General features: G+C 41.0%; 2 protein-coding genes across 2 annotated transcripts in view; one reads left to right on the plus strand and one right to left on the minus strand.

The window, feature by feature from the left end:
- Positions 1 to 14,604, minus strand: part of SMIM11 (small integral membrane protein 11) — a 176,024-nt gene that overhangs the window by 141,283 nt on the left and 20,137 nt on the right. The gene's annotated exons all lie outside the window — the stretch shown is intronic.
- ATP5PO (ATP synthase peripheral stalk subunit OSCP) lies at positions 7,387 to 13,551 on the plus strand. Its single transcript, XM_081198853.1, has 7 exons — positions 7,387 to 7,517; positions 9,347 to 9,397; positions 10,320 to 10,430; positions 10,675 to 10,804; positions 11,003 to 11,115; positions 12,218 to 12,304; positions 13,362 to 13,551. The coding sequence occupies exons 1-7, from the start codon at positions 7,488 to 7,490 to the stop codon at positions 13,473 to 13,475; spliced, it is 636 nt and encodes a 211-aa protein (XP_081054979.1). The 5' UTR covers positions 7,387 to 7,487; the 3' UTR covers positions 13,476 to 13,551.

Genomic DNA, 14,604 nt, shown 5'->3' on the forward strand with positions numbered 1-14,604 from the left:
TGATACAGTGGTACCTCGGGTTAAGAACTTAATTCTTTCTGGAGGTCTGTTCTTAACCTGAAACTGTTCTTAACCTGAGGTACCACTTTAGCTAATGGGGCCTCCCGCCGCCACACAATTTCTGTTCTCATCCTGAAGCAAAGTTCTTAACCTGAGGTACTATTTCTGGGTTAGCAGAGTCTGTAACCTGAAGCGCCTTTAACCTGAAGTGTCTGTAACCCGAGGTACCACTGTATTTGTTTGCCCATTATCAGAGGTCCTGTGTAATTATACCCATCCATCATACCTCTGTGGTTAGAAGACTGCAAGCAATTAGCTAGATATTCAGACTGTGCTTCTGTAAGAAAAACACTAGGGCCTAATTTGAGTAGTAGAGTGCATGGTATCTGGTGGGCGGGGCTTATGTGTTTTGCTCCGGAATCAGCCCATCCCTTCAGTGTGTGTTCAGTGAAGAATGTCAGTTAAGGGGCACCAAGTGCCTCTTCTTGTTTCTTGCCTCATGTTGTTGTATTTACTTTTCTCTCATTATGTTATTTTGTTACAGTTTTCTTTATTATTAAAGCTTAGTTTACATTTACTTGAGCCACTTCTTTTTCCCAAAGAAAAAAACTCTGCTGAAGAATTATGGAATATCCTAAACTTGGGTGAGTGAGGGGATATTCCCAGTTTGCCAGGAAGATTGATTTTGTCAATCATCCCCCGCCCTCAACTTCCACAACAGCTTCTTCCACATTAAGCCAGGTAGGTCTCATCCACATTCTGTCTACGAATTACATCCATGGGAGGATAAGAGAGCCAGTGGGGGGGGGAAGACTTTTATTCCTTCCCACCTAGTACAGGAACATAAGGGGCTGCCAGAGAAGGGACAGGTTGCTCTGTTCCTCTTCCTTCAGCTTGTTTAGTTTAAGAGCTGGTCAAGCTGAAAGAGGCTCCTTTGCCTCCCTGCTCAGCATGGAAATGCAGCAACCTGCAGGAAGAGAGACAGATTGTTCCATCTCTTCTTTGGTTGGTTACTTAGTTCCCGTGAAAGAAGGTAGGAGGAAGTCGTAGGTCAGAGAGGAATATACTGTGGGCCAGAAGTGACTCAAGGGCTAGCAGTTCTCTACCCCCTTTTAATAAAAAGAAACAAACTGCTAAGGCAAAAGCAGTTGCAAACAGAACAAAATAAAAACACCACACATAATTGATCTAAAACACTTCACAAATATTATTTATATGGTTATCATCGCTGCATTTCTACAGGCGGAAAGATTCTTGAACCCATATCTCAGCTAGGATCTCAAACGTAGTTCTGCATATCCACCCACGTTTTTCTGAGAGAGAAATTCTCAGAAGTTGCCACCACAGTCATCACCAACAACTCTTTAAACTTCCCTGTTTTGAAAAAGACATCTAGGGATTGGAGTGGCAATGTTTTAAAGGGTTAAATAGCATGCACTATCTTTTCATTCTGAGGTTCCCCTTAAAAATCTCACACCATCCTCCCCAACTACTTATGGAGCACAAGGAAAGTTAAATTGTAGCTGGGAGGTTCTGCAAGTGAAGTCTCTGAGAGCTTCCCTTTCAGGAAAAAAATATATATGGAGGTGTACAAAGAGGAATGGAATGCTCTTCAATATTATGGCCAAGACCAAGCGCTGGTACATGTCTGATACATGTGCACTGGATTTAACTGGACTGTTCACTAAGACTGTACTGCAAAGGATAGAAATGCAAAAGCACTGCATAGCGTTTCGGTACTTTAATTTTCATAACTCCGTATTTGCATTTAATGAAATATTTGTTTGAGTTATGGGAAAGGGGTGTTGTTGATCAAGAAACACAATGTAAAATAGGTCTGTGTTTCACTGCTTCTTCTTGTGCAATAGCAAGGGGATAGACAATATTTTAATGTTTAACATTGCTGTGTTTTTAAAGTTTATTATTAGTTATTATTATGTCATTCTACAATTATGGCAGCCAAAGCTCAACAGTAGCATTCTGATATGCCAAGTTTTGAAGATTTCCCTAGTTAGTCAACATTTCTAATTTTTTTTAATACATTTTTATTAATTTTCCATACAGTTATACATTTTTATCCAAAATACAACAAATTGTCTCTTTCTTGAACTTCCTTCAGCGTCTCTGAGAATCATCAGTATTTATAACTTTAATTACACATTCCCTTCTTTCGTATTGCCATTATACTTCCCTTCCCCCACTATTTCATATTAACAATACTTCTCTATTTTTACAGTGCCTCTTGAAAACCCACTAGCGTTGTGTTCACCCCACATGCGTTTTTCAGATAATCAACAAACTTTCCCCAGTCTTTGATGGACTTTTGGTCTTTGGTGTATCTGATTTTCCCAGTTAATTTGTCCAATTCCGCGTAATCTGTCAATTTCAGTCTCCATTCTTCTATCGTCGGTATTTCCTCTTGCTTCCATTTCTGGGCCAACAAGATTCTGGCTGCCGTTACTGCATATTGAAAGAGTTTACAGTCTTTTCTTCTTTTTCCTTTCCTAGGATCCGTAAAAGAAAAGCCTCCGTTTTTTTTGCAAAAGTATATCTTAACATTTTTTTCATTTCATTGTATATCATTTCCCAAAAGCTCTTCACTTTCTTACATTCCCACCACACATGAAAGAACGTCCCTTCTTTTTCTTTACATTTCCAACATTTGTTACACGTCTTATACATCTTTGCTAACTTTACAGGTGTGATGTACCATCTGTAAAACATTTTCATAACATTTTCTTTCAGTGCCATACATGCAGTAAATTTTATATTCTCTTTCCACAGTTTTCCCATTCATCGAATTGAATATTATACCCAAAATCTTTGGCCCACTGTATCATTACCGATTTAACCTCTTCATCTTTCGTATGCCATTCCAACAATATCTTATACATTTTTGACAGAGTTTTGTATTCATTGTTTATTCTGTCTATTTGAAATTTAGATTCTTAGTTAGTTAGTCAACATTTCTAAATGTTTCCCAAAACTAGCAAATATTCTGTGCTATACAGAGGAGCCGTAAACAGGCCCCTTACTAAACATCAACATTTCAGACCAAACACTTAACACCACCCAAAACAACTTATCTAATTAAATAATTGACAGCTGCTATGTTACACCCCATCCTGTTGCTGGAGAAGCTTGGCACTGGCTATTTCCTGGGTACACATGAGAAAAGGTTGTACAAGAATGTTTTAATGCCTGCACCCAATAAGAACACTAAGTACATCAAGGGTCATGCTTCAAATCCCATTTGATTATAATCACATCAGAGGCTACTTGCTCCCTTGCCCAAAATGTTCAAGTTGCCAGACTTACTTGGTGGCTGCTCTACTAAATGTTACTAGATCAGCCACAAATATCCAAAATGTTGATGCTCATCTTAAACAAAAAGGCTTTATTTCTGAAGCCAAATGACCATGGGATTTGTTAAAAATATTTACGCCTTAGAAGTCTGAGAGCATTCAGGTCAAATGAGGGGGAACAGAATTTTCAACTTACTAGATTTAATATGAGCCAAGTTTCCCTCTGCGTGTGAGTAGGTTGTTCAAATTCACCAGAAAAATGATGAATATTGTGCTGTCCTAGCTTTCAGCTTTATACAAGCTGCTTGGACATTGCCGGCAAAACCACTAAATGCAACTTACACTACATTCAACAAACATTATCTTTAAGTGCCCCAATGCACATCTGCCTTAAGGAAATAAAGTATTTGTCTGGACAGGGAGCCAGGACTTGTTTTAGTATGCATTTTTTCTCTAGCAATGATGAGAAAGTCCTGTTTCCAACACATATGTGAAATATAAGCAATATATAAGGCCCGAAGCCTAGCTACACATTCACACTTCTTTGATGTTAAATGTTTGGGTTACCCCTTCCTCCTGCTTTACACATGAGTAAGACAGATACATGAACAACAAACAACTGCTACTGGCATGTCTAGTCTGTCCCCAACACCCTTCACAGTCTAGGTCCAAAACACCCCCGAGAGAAAACTAATCCTGTATAAATCCTCATCCCAGTAAAAATCTTCTGATCAGGCCTTGTTACATGAGCTAAAATGAACAACCGTAAGCTGGGTCTTTATGGCACTAGAACAAGGGGAGGGGGACCCTTTGGCCTTTCAGATGTTGTTGGACCACACCACTGCTAATTCTAAACTGCTAATTCTAATCTGCCTACAGGGATCAGGATTAGCTCCTCGCGACCGGACTTAACTGTCAGGGGTCCTTTACCTTTTTATGGCCCCTGTGTGGTAGCATGTGCCTGACAAAAGTTAGCACATACTATCAAAGCAGGGCTTTTTCCCCCGCCAGAACGTGCCAGAACTCAGTTCCGGTCCCTCTCAGGTGGGCGCCATTGCCATTGTAAGAGAACAAGGGAGCTGTTCGTGGTGAGTTCTGGCACCTCTTTTTCTAGAAAAATAGCACTGCAATCTTCCTTCATTCTTGGTCAACAATCTGTCCCTTCCTGCTGTCTAAAACCATTTGGAAGATGGGAAAGAGAAGCAGGAAGCTGAGGGCAAGCATGCTAAAGGAAGAAGGGAAACAAGTAGGCCTCACAACCATGCATTACTTCCTTATTCAGGTACAGAGGATATGCTTTTAGCATACAGAAAGTTGCAGGTTCAATCTTAGTACAGTTGGGAAAGGGCCCTGACCAAGACCTTGGAGACAGTACTGAGGTAGGTGGATCCATGGTCTGATGCAGTAGGAGTCTCAGACTGACACCCCACACATGTCAAGGGGGACTACAGGGGTGCCTGGCAACCATGCCCTCCAGGCCACCAACATGTGCACCAGCCCCCCCTCCCTGCTGGCACACAAGGGGCCTATGCATATAAGAATATATGTGCACAGAACTCTTCATGCAAGGGGATTCCTTCTGTGGAGGAAGCTCTACATGTGTACATTGATTTGGTACACGTTTAGAGCTCCTCCTCATAGTCTCTGAGCACATGGCCAGAAGGTCAGGGCTACCCTCTGTGGCCCCGCAACCCACTTGTGCATTGTTTCAGCATGTGAGAAGGTTCATAGGAACATAGAAAAGCTGCTTTCTACCATGTGATGCCAATATTCCATCTCACATCCTCAGCTCTACCTGGAAATACCAGGGATTGAACCTGGCAACTTCTAAATGCAAAACATGTGCTCTACCACTGAGCCACAGTCCTTCCCATTAGTATAAAGAAGCTTCAATTTCTCTCATGGGTCACACACTAACTTCGATCTCTTCTTGCCTCTCTACTTAAAGCGACTACACAGATGAGAGGGGCAGTGATTGCTAGAGCGACTAATGTCCAATATGTTAGCTGCTACCTATAGCGGAGAGGCCCTAAATTATTCGCCACTCCCCCTGCATTTACATCAAGGCTAAGGTATTACAGTACTGTAATGTAATCTCCAAATATGGCTCTGCTAGTTATCAGGCCTCTCAATCTGTAACAAGAGCAACATCTAGTGTTCAAAGTATCTCCTGCACAATTTACACCATGCAAGTTGAAAAAATGCAGAACTCAGACCAGAATTAAGGCAAAACAGCTCACCTCTGCCACTCCCAAGTTGTTTCATAACAAATACATGTCTGATACACATGTATATGGAACACAATGTTTAAGTATATATTGCTAGCTGGGGATGAAGAGGGATGCTGGTTACATTAGGATGGGATGGAAGGATAATTACTCACATTGTCATAGACTCTTGCACCCTCCACCCACAAAATCCATCACATACTATTCAGTTGTACCTAAAGCACTTGGCTTTCCTTCTTAAGAAAAGCCTTCCCAACAGAACATCAGTGCTTGTTAAATGCTGAAGCTGCTAGTCACTTATTTTTCACCTGGTCATTTAATTAACAAGACTCCATGATGCCTTACAATGAAACAACAAAGCTACATTAAAATCTAGTAACAAAAGCATAACTGATCATTCAAACAACAGAAACAAAGTATTTTCTAACAAAGACTAGATTGGATGTCTTTGGATGGGGAGGTGGGATATGTGTGAAACAGGCAGCCATGTTAGACATTCCCCAAAGACCTGGCTGAAGTTCTGTTTGGAAGGCCTGAGCCTTACAGGGATGCTCTGCTTTATCAGGTTAAATGGGCTGGTAGCTATGGGGGCAGCAGGTGTTGGGTTAAGAAACTCATGCATGAGGGAGTGGAGCAAGGGGTGGTCACACAAAGGAATAGAGAATCATTTCCCTACCCCTACTGCAACCCCTCCACTCACTATAGCTTTCAGTAGGTAACTGCTTGTATAATCATAATATTATTCACTACGGAGAAGGAATTGTATAGGTTTAGGAATTTCAATCTAGGAATTACTGACACCACAATACGACATTCTTAACAAAGCAAATTGGTTGTGTGTGTGAGAGAGAGAGATCATGAAGTTTACAGAAAACAGTACTAAAAAAAAGTGGTTTGAACTATAGGTATTGATCCAGGAAAGGGAAAGGCACTTCAAAAAGGATTAAACCAAATTTAAGCATTTTGTGAAACTGGCATCACTTACACACCATCTTGGCTTTGAGTCCATTATGCCATCCACTCTGCCACCTGAATATTTTGCCACCACATTGCCATTTGATTCTGATGCATGTGTAGACAAGATGTTACTCTGGCAAGCAATATAACACTCTACAACATGCTTTCACTCAGGTCCAGGATGATTTAGGCTTTAGGACTGGAAAGCAGGTGCCATAACTTAGATGAAAAAAGGAGCCTGGCAGTTTTGGCAAGCAAAAAGCTATTATTTGCTGAAAACAGGAGTCACACTAGTGAGAAAAATAATGGTTAAAAGAAACCAGGTTGGCAACACAGAGAGGATCTTACCAGTCACCTGATAAACAAAATGAAAACTTACAGAACGTTTGAGAAACGAGCGTGCTAATATTAAGTAGGCCCGCAACGTGTATTGCCTTCATGCGTAATAGGCATTAAACTCCGCTTCGAAAAAGGCACGTAATAAATTCAGGGTAGCTAATAATAATAATAATAATATTTATACCCCGCCCATCTGGCTGGGTTTTCCCAGCCACTCTGGGCGGCTTCCAACAAAAGAATAAAAATGCATTAAAACATCAGTCATTAAAAACTTCCCTAAGGTGTAAATTACGTTTATGCATTAAAAAAACCACAAAACTTTTGCCTTGCTTCCTTTAAGCACACTTTCTTCTCTCGGCGCTTTGCAAAGCAGGATACACTACTCGGAACACGAAGCTGCATTCCCCGGAACCTTGCGATCCCAAGAAAAAGAATAATGTTCCTTCTCCAATCCCAAACTCGCACGTGCCGCCCTCCACGCAAACTTATGGTCTTCCGCTTTGCCTCTTTCCGCCCCGCCCACTCGGGCGACTAGTTCTACAGAAACTACGATTCCCAGAAAGCCTTGCGTCTGCGTGCCCGGAGCCGAGACCTTGCGCCTGCGCTTCTCTCGTCTCGAGGACGGGGAAGGGCCCGGCTTGACCTACAGGAGAAGAAGATGGCTGCTGCTGCAGGGTTGGCTCAGAAGGTGAGCAGCGAAGCCTTGGGAAGGAAGAGGGGGTTCTGCTGGGGGCAGGTCTCTTACCTGAGGATGCCTCACTTGGCTTCCGAGACTGAAGCCTGGAGGCTTTGGAGGAGAAGGAAGAGGGGGAGAGGGGAAAGTCTTAAACCCAAGTGGCCCCAAGAGGACTTGGAGGGTTTCCGGGGCTGCTGTGTGAGTGCCTGTCTGCAGCCTGGGCTTCCCTTGATGCCAGAGATAAGGAAGGAAGCTCAGCAAGCCAGGCTCCTCTGCTAAGTCCTCCTGCCACTGGAACCCAGGAAGGGGCCTGACTATTGGCATATCTAGAGCATGCACCCCCAAACTTGGCCCTCCAGATGTTTTGTGACTACAACTCCCATCATCCCTAGCTAACAGGACCAGTGGTCAGGGATGATGGGAGTTGTAGTCCCAAAACATCTGGAGGGCCAAGTTTGGGGGTGCCTGATCTAGAGCAGTACTACTACTACTACTAATTTATTACTTATACCCTGCTCATCTGGCTGGGTTTCCGCAGCCACTCTGGGCGGCTTCCAACAAGAGATTAAAAATACATTAAAACATAAGTCATTAAAAAACTTCCCTAAACAGGGCTGCCTTCAGATATCTTCTAAATGTCAGATAGTTGTTTATTTCCTTGACATCTGGTGGGAGGCTTTTCCACGGGGCGGAAGCCACTACCGAGAAGGCCCTCTGCCTAGTTCCCTGTAACCTCACTTCTCGCAGGGAGGGAACTGCCAGAAGGCCCTCGGAGCTGGACCTCAGTGTCCGGGCAGAACGATGGAGGTGGAGACGCTCCTTCAGGTATACTGGGCTGAGGCCGTTTAGGGCTTTAAAGGCCAACGTTTTGAATTGTGCTCGGAAATGTACTGGAAGCCAGTGTAGGACTTTCAAGACTTCTGGACTGGCTTTGACCAGGGTTTCGGGTAGGAGTCTCTCCCATCCCAACTGGAGATGCTGGGACCGTCTCCATAAAAGAGATGTGCTGCCATACTGACCTGTGGCCCATTGGCCCTGTTTGGTTTGCCTCCTTGGATCTTGCCCCAGCCCTGACCTCTCCTCTGTAGTTCATGGTAGACAAGCGTAGGGTTCTGATGGGAGACCTGTGCGGGTTCTTCCCTACCAAAAGATGAAAGCAACACAAGAAATGCTTGGGAAGGAGAAGGGTGGATTTGATTTAAATCAAATCAATTTAAATCACTAGTCAGTAAGCCTTGATTTAAATCATTTTTTTTACAGAAAAACATTCTTGCTGGTATAATCTTCATATTTACAACCAGATGGTTTCATTTTGGAATAATAAATTTTCAGAGTAGTTTTTACAGTTACATCAAAAATTACTGATTTGGTTATACTGTACTATTAGAAATACCTAAACAGATAATTATGAAATTATTGTGAGGTTTAATAAGTTAACTGTTTATATTTGGACAACTTTGCTGCTGTACAGTTCTTTACTGGAAGGAGAAAAATAATAATTTCCTTAATAACAATTTAAACAATTTATTTAACTAAAACAATAACATTATAGCATATGTATCCATGTTTGTTAACTCACGTGGTTAAACAGTTTTTTAAAACAACCTTAGAAGGAGTTTCACCACACATGAAAAACTTAAAACAAATCCTTATTTCCTGATTAATAGCCTTTGGACTATAATGTAACTTAAATAGAAAACTATATTTAGAAAGATTTTTCCTCCAAAAGCATTTTCATTTAAAAATCCGATTTAAATTAAAAAAATCCATTTATGACTAATCTTGGATTTCACTGCTTTTAAAAATAATATAATGTAAATGACAACTTTTTCTTACTGTAGGTGCGCCACTTCAGCACCTCCCTAATCAGGCCAGCATCAAAACTGGTACAGGTAAGTTTATTTATTTATTTTACAAAACTGTGCAGATTAATTGCACCAAGTTGCAGGTGGATATTGTTGCCGGTGGCAAGTGTACAGGAGCAACCTGATAAGAACCTGAAAATGTTTACCAGGAAAGAGGCTCAATTGCAGTTAGAGTGATTTACTTCCAATTAAAGATCAGGGTTCTAGATAAATATATCTAGATTGCAGAATGCAGGGCCTTGTGTGCCACTTAAACTAGTGTCAATGTCCATATTTATAGCTAGCAATCATGTAGAATCTAACCTCAATATGATAGACGCAAGCTTTATAATGTGGCCAGTCAGATTTGAAAATCAGCTCTTAGGGTCTGTGGCTGCAGCTGCCTCTGCATTGCCTTACTGACCAATTTCCAGTGGATCAGCTAGCACCTGTCAGTTTCTGGGATTCCTGGGAAGGCTGGGGGTTTGTATGAATCTTGGTTTCGTTTGCTGGATTTCTCTTATGTTCTTAAGCAAGAGTACAAATTGGCAAATACTTAACACAAATTAGTTATGCCTTAATATTAAGAGTTCCTAATTATGCATTTTTGTTTTGTTAAAACACAGCAACGGACTATGGGAATTTTGTTGTTTTTTTTAAAAAAAAAAATCTGGTATTACACCTGTCACTCTATTAGCAGTGCTGGCAGGGTGGGATGCCAATCTTTATGTAGCTAAAACAGCACCACTGATGTACAAGAGGAAAGTATTGCCATCCCTGGGAGAACTCAGAAGTTTACAGAAATACACCAAAAAAAATGAAATTAACTTAAGAGAGAACCCCACTCCCCACAAAAAGGGGACATTGAGGAATGAGTATGCTCGCTAGGCAATGGATCATTGAGAATAAATTGAAATAGTTTTGTCTTGTGCATTAATTTTTATACCTTGTATTTTTTTCCCCTCTGAAGCCACCAATTCAAGTATTTGGGCTGGAAGGTCGATATGCCACTGCGCTCTACTCTGCTGCTTCTAAGCAGAAGAAGTTGGACCAGGTTGAGAAAGAGCTGACTCGAGTTCTGGTAATGTGATTTTATATAGTCCTATTGCACACCACTTAGCATCCATTTCCACTGAAGATGCTGATGCAAGTCCTTTTTTTACTTATGCTGTTTCTTTGTTAGGGCAAAAGTCTTTTCTCTGTGGTTTGTTATATTTAGTTAAAAGGGCAACTTAAATACCTTTATGTTCCATTATAGTTATGTTGCTCTGACTAGAAGCAAATCTGATTTTGACCAAGATATGCTTTTGTTGTTCCAAATCCAGACACTTCTGAAGGACCCTAAATTATCTATCATTGTCATGAATCCTCACGTAAAGAGTGCAGTAAAGCAAAAGACCGTGAATGAAATTTTAGCTAAAGAGAAAATGTCACCTGTCACTGTCAACTTTATCAGTAAGTAGTAGCAGTCTCTCTGTGGATGAACACAATAAAGTGGGTTGAGCTTGACAAATGGGCTTCGAATAATAGTACTGTAATATTGTAAACACAGTTTAGACTGGAAGATTTTCTTTGTAATTTGGCACTGTTTCATTACCCTTTTAGTACAGTTTGAATGTACGTAATGTAACACCTGCTCAATCTTTTCCCAAGATTTGCTTGCTGAAAATGGTCGCTTGAAAAACACGCCAGGTGTAATTTCTGCATTTGCTAAGATTATGAGTGCATTCCGCGGAGAAGTTTTATGCTCCGTAACCACTGCTCAGGTAAGCAAATGGCATGCAAAACTTCATTTAGAGGTTTTGCGGTCTTCAGGGTTTCTTAGTCTAAAGCCACCTTCCCAAGCCAGATGTTCTTCAGATGTTTTGGAGTACTGCTTTCATCCTTCCCATTGACCAGGAAGATGGAGCTTGTAGTCTTAGCATCGTCTACAGGACCGCAGTCTGACCTATAGTGTAAAGAAGTTGGGGAAGGGTTATATTTGCAAAATGAATGGTACTTTGTTTACTAGCACTTAACATATGTCTGAAAAAGGGTTATTGGAACTTCAGTACTTATGTCACATTGAACTGTTGCAAGCACTTGTTCCTCTTGTGACTTTAATCTATTTAGCCCAGTCAAGTATTCTTAAATTCATCTGTACAAATAGCTAGCAAACATAGTTTTTCCTGTTCACTTTATATGCTCTCTTAATTTTAGGTGGCAAAATGTTCATATTCTGAGACAGGACCAACATCTTGCTTTTTTGGTAATAACTGAGGACAACGCTATATAACACTTGGATTAGTCATTAATTAGTACTCCTGTTTTCAGCATTTTTTCAACATTTTCTAGCTTCTCTGAACAATTCTGCCACTCCGTTCCTTAGAGCTTTCCTAGTTTTCAACTCTTGTTCTCTGCAGTGGAGAGGGCCACAAAATGAGACAAGGGAAGAAGTCATCTTATTTTTCGCCTTGCTTGTAGCATTGGGATTTGTGAAAAAGTCTTAGCCAAGTTTTTTTTAAAAATAAAAAATAAACCATACTGCAGCCTAACTTTAATGTTAGTCCAGACCCTATACTGAAAACATCATTGCGAGTGCATGGTACATCTTAAAACCTTTTTTACTCAGAAGATGTCACAGATTAAAACACATATTGCAGACATTTTGACTCCTAAAAAGTGAATTTCAGTTAACTTGTGTAAAATATCCAATTGCTATTTACTAAGCCAAGCAAGAATGCTGCCACTTTCTGTTTCCAAGCAGAAAAATGCCACAACCTTATTGTATTGTATGTCAGTCAGTCATGGGGGCTGATCTTTAGCTTTCTGTTACATCGTTGCTTGTTAACTTTCTGAAGCTCTCTATTTTTGTCTCAATACGTTAAGCCCTTGGATGAAGCTAATCTTACGGAGCTGAAGACAGCTTTGAATGGCTTTTTAGCTAAAGGGGAAATACTGAAACTGGAGATAAAGGTATGGTTACAGCTATGTAAAACAGAAGACTCTCTAATAAATTAAAAGTGACTAAGAAGGGCCATCTCAACAATCTAGAAGAACTTCCCCATCGGCCATAGAAAGCTTCCCTTAAAGGAAAATACATCCTCTTCCAGATGTGGATAATGCGTATTGGGCAGCCTAGCTGTCCAAGCTTATCATAAGCCAGGGATGAGGTATGTTTATGACTTGGCAGGTCAAATCACTCTGTTCCCACCCCCTTATGTCAACATTGGCAGGCGGGACAACTAACCTTTCAGTCACCTGACCATTATTCAACCGTGTCTTCTGCAGGGAATACCTGCACGGCTGAGTTCCCTACAGGGAGCTTTGCTGTACAGCAGATCCAGCCACATCTCTTTATCTGCCCCACATCGGACATCACTTATTATGTCAAGTGTGGAGCAGATGGGCATGACTTGGGGAAAGAGCTTCATGGACCAAATTTGGCCTGATGGCTGGAGCTTCTCCATTGCTCTCATAAACCATAGGGACTTGGCCCTGAATCAAGGCTGGTGGCTTGCTGTAGCCACTGGTTTCAAACAGGCGCCCAAAGAAATGTCTTCCTATGGTCTGTTGGCTGTTCAGTTGCTTTAGACTTAGAATAGCCAATTCAATTGGAAGCAACAAGCAAATCTACCCCCCCCCCAAAAAAAAACCCCATAGGGACAAAGAGGCATAAGAGCCGTAGGGTGGGATCTAATGTAGCGCTAATCATAATCATAGTATTTCTTCTGATCTCTGAAAACTTAAACATTGACAACAGAAGTATCAGTAAAAAAACCCATTATATTATCCTGTCTTGTGCAGGTAAATTTTGCTCTATAAGAACCGTTCTTGAGCCAAACATAATGAGTTTTGGACCGAGCAGCCTACAAAAGTACTTCTCTGCAAAGGAACTTGAACATATTTAATCTGTCTAATACTATTGATTTGTCAAGATCTTAAACCCAAACATTGTAGTCTTTTCTGTTATCATGTAGCCCATTATTCTCACTAGGGAATTCTAATTAGGAATCTTGGTTTCCCCTCCTAGACTGACCCAACAATCTTGGGTGGAATGGTTGTCAGCATTGGAGAGAAATTTGTTGACATGTCGACAAAGACCAAGATTCAGAAACTAAGCAAGATCATGAGAGAGACTGTCTAAACATCTCGAGATGCTTCCTCCTCCATAAAAACCTAGTCAGCTGTATGATGAAAACAATAAAAATGGTTCTCCTTAAGCAGTTGTTGTTGGTGCTTCAGTGTTTGGATTTGGTATTTTGAAATGGATCAATATTTAGTGCTCCTTTGCCTTTAAGTCACCATCTCAGTACCTTTTTGCAAGAATTATTCCTTTATCATAGGTTTGCTGTTAAGTGCTAGTGACTGCAAAATTGGCAGTTGCAATCGTATTGAAATTTCTTTCTTGGTTCTAACAAATGTTTGTGAGTGATTGACTCCCCCTGAAACTGACTGATGCTCTTATGGTCCAGCGTACTTTTAAAATGGCACTTTTGAATGATCAAATAAATATTTGATTATGAACGTTAAGTGTGGAATCTTTCCAAAGGAATGGCTTACGTGACCTTGGCTTATTTTTACTAATTAATGTTAAAGCACTAAATGGACTCTGTTGCTGGCCATTCAGCTGTTCAAATGTAAATGCTGTGCCAGGGGTAATAATTTGCAGGCAGATTACACAACTTAACGATATTGACATGGCATAACCTCCTATTGGAAGGCTAGTGTCCAGATGAATGGAAGTTAATAGTACCATTTTATTTTGCCTCGGTCAGACCACACCTGGAGTCCTGTGGTGTCAAGTCCTGAGTGCCACAATTTAAGAAGGATATTGATAAGCTGGAATGTGTGCAGAGGAGGGCAACCAAAATGATCAAGGGTCTGGAAACCAAGACTTATGAGAAACGGTTAAAGGAGTTGGGTATGTTTAGCCTGGAAAAGAGGAGACTGAGAGGAGATATGATAGCCATCTTCAAATATATCAAGGACTGTCACATAGCTTTTTTTAACCTACTCCAGAGGGTAGGACCCGCACCAGTGTTTTCAAGTTGCAAGAAAAGATCTTTCAACTAAACATAAGGAAGAACTTTCTGTTTGACAGTAGAATGGACTCCCTCAAAAAGGTTGTGGATTCTCCTTCCTTGGAGGTTTTTAAGCAGAGGTTGGATGGTCATCTGCCATGGATGCTTTAGTTGAGATTCCTTCATTGCAGGGGGTTGGACTAGATGACCCCCGGGGTCCCTTCCAGCTCTACAGTTCTATGATTTTATAAT

This window comes from Podarcis bocagei (assembly GCF_964188305.1).
Source record: "Podarcis bocagei genome assembly, chromosome: 6".
In the NCBI taxonomy this organism is placed as follows: domain Eukaryota; kingdom Metazoa; phylum Chordata; class Lepidosauria; order Squamata; family Lacertidae; genus Podarcis; species Podarcis bocagei.

What these genes read in the sequence shown, in the direction of transcription:
- ATP5PO (XM_081198853.1), top strand. Translation starts at nt 7,488, where the DNA reads ATGGCTGCTGCTGCAGGGTTGGCTCAGAAG. An exon ending in CTGCAGGGTTGGCTCAGAAG is followed by an intron (nt 7,518 to 9,346) that starts GTGAGCAGCGAA and finishes TTCTTACTGTAG; the next exon opens with GTGCGCCACTTCAGCACCTC. An exon ending in AAGAGCTGACTCGAGTTCTG is followed by an intron (nt 10,431 to 10,674) that starts GTAATGTGATTT and finishes TTCCAAATCCAG; the next exon opens with ACACTTCTGAAGGACCCTAA.